This window comes from Gekko japonicus, unplaced genomic scaffold (assembly GCF_001447785.1).
Source record: "Gekko japonicus isolate JY-2015 unplaced genomic scaffold, Gekko_japonicus_V1.1 scaffold100, whole genome shotgun sequence".
In the NCBI taxonomy this organism is placed as follows: Eukaryota; Metazoa; Chordata; class Lepidosauria; order Squamata; family Gekkonidae; genus Gekko; species Gekko japonicus.
The window spans coordinates 1,621,402-1,625,527 of record NW_015167060.1 but is presented as its reverse complement, the minus strand read 5'-3'; the positions used below and the strand labels follow the sequence as shown (position 1 = coordinate 1,625,527).

Below are 4,126 nucleotides of genomic sequence, written 5' to 3'. Positions count from 1 at the left end.
GTACAGTTAGTGTCAAGTTCTTTAAGCAGCACGGAAGTAGCATAATAAAGCCTCAGTGCTCTGGGCAGTCAAATAAGAATCTGCCATAAGGCAGGCCACGAAGGAATATGAATACTAAATGAGTAGAAACATGAAGGAAGAGAAGCAATAAAATTAAACGTCAGAAGTGGGAACCTGGCCAAAGCTATCACAGGACTATCGAGCACAAGGATATGAATGTGGTGCTTGAAACAAACATCAGGGGAATTGGAATGCCAGTCCTCCCATCTATTTGTTTAAGGCTCTTGGTCAGCACATATCCCAACTGCATGTTCTCCTTTTGCTGAGACTCCCCCCAGCTCCTATTTCAAAGACAGTGATATAAAAACCAGTCTAAACATATTAGATATTGGAGCAGGGTGGTGGTAAATGCTGTCAAGTCACAGCTGCCTTATGATGACCCCTTAGGTTTTCAAGGCAAGAGACACTCAGAGGTGACTCTGCCCTTGCCTGCCTCTGTGTAGCAACCCTGTACTTCCTTGGTGGTCTCCCGTCCAAATACTAATCAGGGCGAACCCTGCTTCTGAGATCAGGCTACAGCAGAGTAGTCATGCCACCTGGGTAGGAACAAAGTATGCACAGTTGGGTGGAGGGGAGGAAAACAAATATAACTGCAAAGCACCACAGATGCACAATCCAAAGCGTTCACAAAATCATAGGGCATGGCTTAAAGACAATTGTATAAAGGGCATAATGAATGAACGCACCCACCCCTACCTTGGTGCTGGTTTCAGAGCTTTTAAAGCATCCTTGCAATTGGCCATAGGAGCACGACTGCAGTGCTGGTAGCCCTCAGAGCTTGGCAGTGTTGTTCATATGGAGCCTGGCCGTAGGTGGTGCATATAACTAGCTCTGTGTTCCTTTGTTCTCGGTAATGTAGCATTACAAAACTGCTAGACTTTTGACACAGCAGCAGTTATAATCACAAATGTAGCCCCGTGGCTCAGTTTGGTGCTAAACACAGAGCAGAATTAGAGTGTCCTGGTAGAAGATGTGGCTGGGACTGGCAGGGAGGGGGGATTCTCAGCTGAATAGGACAATGGACGGACAACTGTTTTGGACTAATCTTCACAGAAGCAACATAAAGCTAACTTATATAGTGGAACAGATACAGGATGCCTGTGCATGTATTTTGTTCGATACTTGTCATTTTAAGTAGTCTCCAGTTGCATTCCCTATGAATTTACAACCTGGAAAAAAGATTCTGATTTCCTTCCAACAGCACAATACTGCACTCTGAACGTATGGAGGCACCTTTTTGCCACAGAAGTGCTAACCCAAGGAAATATGTTTAGATGCTGTGTGTGTGAGAAAAGGTTGTGTGGAAAGGCTAGGAGAAGCAAACAGAAATGAAGAATGTATAGGAATGTGGAGTTGGTGATAACTGTAGTGGGATCATATGGTCAAATCCCTTACCTGAAATAAGCTCCAAGAATGGAGATGCTACCATCCCAGACCATTTATTGTTAGGAATTTCTTCCTGATCAGGTTTAACTTGTATTGGCCTGCCCTTCATTTGTAGAATTGCTTTCTTTCTAATAGGAATCAATTTCAGTAACTGAAAATCTGACAGTCTCTCTCTTCTCCAGAGCATCCCCCCCCCGCCATTCTTTTTCTGTATTTTTGTTTGTCCTCCTATGATCTGTATTTGGAAACCCTTTGTCTTCCCTGATCCATTTTTGCCTTCGTGCCATCCTCCTCAAAAAGTGGTGTCTGGAACCAAGTTTCCAAATGAGATGCTACTGTTTTTCAGTACAAGATCCTTTTGAGGTTCAAAAAATATATTTTTAGTACATCTTAATGGCCTTTTAAGGGCCAGTTGATATATAAAAATCCATAATTCATTGAATGCAGCATTACACAATGATGTGCATGCGTGAATTAGGCACCACAGACAAATCAGTACATATGCAATGTCTACGTAACTCATGTTAGAAGTACCAGATGTTGTCTCTTAGCCTCAGCCTCCAGATGGGGGTTACAAGAGAGTCAGACAGATACACAGGCAGACTGTGGGTTTCCTTCCTGTTTACTCTTCTCCCTCTGTCCCTTTGATGTGTGGACTGATAGCTCTCAGGGAAATTGCCTTCCTCCATTCCATTCACACTTTTCTCACGCACACAAAGAAGGAACACTTTGCTCTACTTCTTTGGAACAATGGATGCAGGGCATGCTTCCTGGCATTCACACCCATCCTAGTTAGATTAGAATCTGTCCTCATATCTCATCTATACTGTCTAGAATGGAGTTCCATATAATAAAGAACTCTCATTAGTTCTAAAGCGGACTACTGGCTCTGTGTAACTTTGTAAGCCTGCTAGCACACTCAGTAAGAAAGCTTGGCTGCGTGGAATGCCTTGTGCACTCTGCTACATTGTTAGAGAATCCTGGCGGTACAATAACCAGAGAATCCAACAACTCCTCATATGAGTAATTTTGCAGTACTTATGGAGGCTTGGTGATGCCCTCCTCACACATCTCAGCATATCAGAGGTTTACTAATGGAAGCTGCCATATACTGTCAGGCCATTGGTCTGTCAAGGTCAGCACTGTCTACTCTGACATTCACTGGCAGCTGCTCTCTGGGGTCTCAAGCAGAGGTCTTTAACTACTACCTGGACCTTCCACATACAAACCAAATATTCTATCATTGAGACACTGCCTGACCCCACAATAACATTTGGTTATTCAAACACAAGGCCTCTTGAACCTTAGCACCGTTCAGGGCATTGGGACTGCTTGCTTTGCCCTCTGCTGCAGCCATCCGTACAAGCTTTTTTGATACAGTCGCCTTACCTACAGCTGTACACTGTCTTCAGTCCAGGCCTCTTCTTTTCTTCTGCTTCATCCAGTTCCCTGAGTTCTCCCTCCCATGCTTCTGTACACTGCAGAATTACAGTTCCTCTCTTAGGACAGAAACCTAGTACCAGCCAAAGCCTGGCATTAGTGTGCTTATTCTCAGGTACAAATGTGGTATATGCTATATATAGGAAAAGGAAAATATAGGCCCTTGACTTAGTAAATAGAGTGAGAATAGTGACAACATGGTCCAGTTTTTAAGGCCCTCAGTTGTAGAGAAAAATTAACACATGGAAACAAGGTAAGGCATCCTTCCCCCCTCTCCCCAAAAAAACCCTTGTCAAATTCCCCCCCAAATGAACAAGTGTTTGATGAGGCTCCCTTTGAACTTGAGGCCCACTCCCCCCAATCACTGGCCCTGCCTTAATGGCCCACAAACATTTGTGGTGATGTCATCTGTCACTTCCTAGCTCAGCCCCAGGTTTTGAAGATTTGAGGGCAGGTGATAAAGGATTGCTGTGTAACTGTGTGACCCTTGTGATAGCATTCTGGCAAACTGCACCCACCTCTACCCAAGCTCCTGGTAGTAGCATGCCATCTAAACATGCTCATGTACACTAGCGCTTAGGAAAAGGAGATGCTCTGCTTCAGGTCCTCCTGATAATGCCATTGTCTGATCTAGCAGTCGCTTCTCCTGGTGAGTGGCGAGGTAACTGTAGGATTGCTTACTAGTGAGGAAAATGCAGTCTTGACAGACTTTCTCAGGACCTTTTCGATAATTCTTACCCCTTCCGTTCAGCAGCCGTGTTTGACTCGTACCCTATCGATGAGAAAAGGCATATAAAGTTTTTGGAACGTCTGAAATGGACTATATAAAGGGGATGAAGAGCGCACTTCTCCAAGCGGGCCGGTCCAGCGCACGTGTGTACCTGCGACAGCGACAGCCAGTAGCGACTTCTGGTTAGGTGGGCTGCAACTGCCACTCTTTTCCCCTAGGGGGCGGGCCAAACGGGGCGGAGCGGCGGCGGCGCTGCTGGGCCGGTGGCTGGCAGGCGGCATGGGGCTGTGAGCCGGCCGGCCAGCTCCCAGGCCCGTGCCCGCCATGCCAGGCAAAGCCCAGCACTTCCAAGGTCCCCAGGTCAGCTGCTGCGCCAAGTACCTGCTCTTCGCCTCCAATGTGCTGTTCTGGGTGGGTGAGCAAGTGAGGGCGACGCGGCCCGCCTGGGTGCCTGCCGGGGAGGGGGGAGGGAGTCTGTGCGTGCCGGCTTGCACCGCATCGCTCTTCTCT

The 4,126-nt window shown here is 46.7% G+C and overlaps 1 protein-coding gene across 2 annotated transcripts in view; it reads left to right on the top strand.

Annotated features, from left to right (window-relative positions):
• Positions 1 to 3,884: 3,884 nt before the first annotated feature.
• The window catches only part of TSPAN17 (tetraspanin 17), a 33,292-nt gene continuing 33,050 nt past the window's right edge, over positions 3,885 to 4,126 (top strand). The window contains exon 1 of one of the 2 annotated variants that reach the window (XM_015412516.1): positions 3,885 to 3,976. In XM_015412516.1, coding sequence (XP_015268002.1) covers positions 3,941 to 3,976 — 36 coding nt within the window. In that variant the 5' untranslated portion in view covers positions 3,885 to 3,940. Of the gene's footprint in view, positions 4,028 to 4,126 lie in introns of both variants that reach the window. The other variant, XM_015412515.1, reaches the window with a different exon arrangement.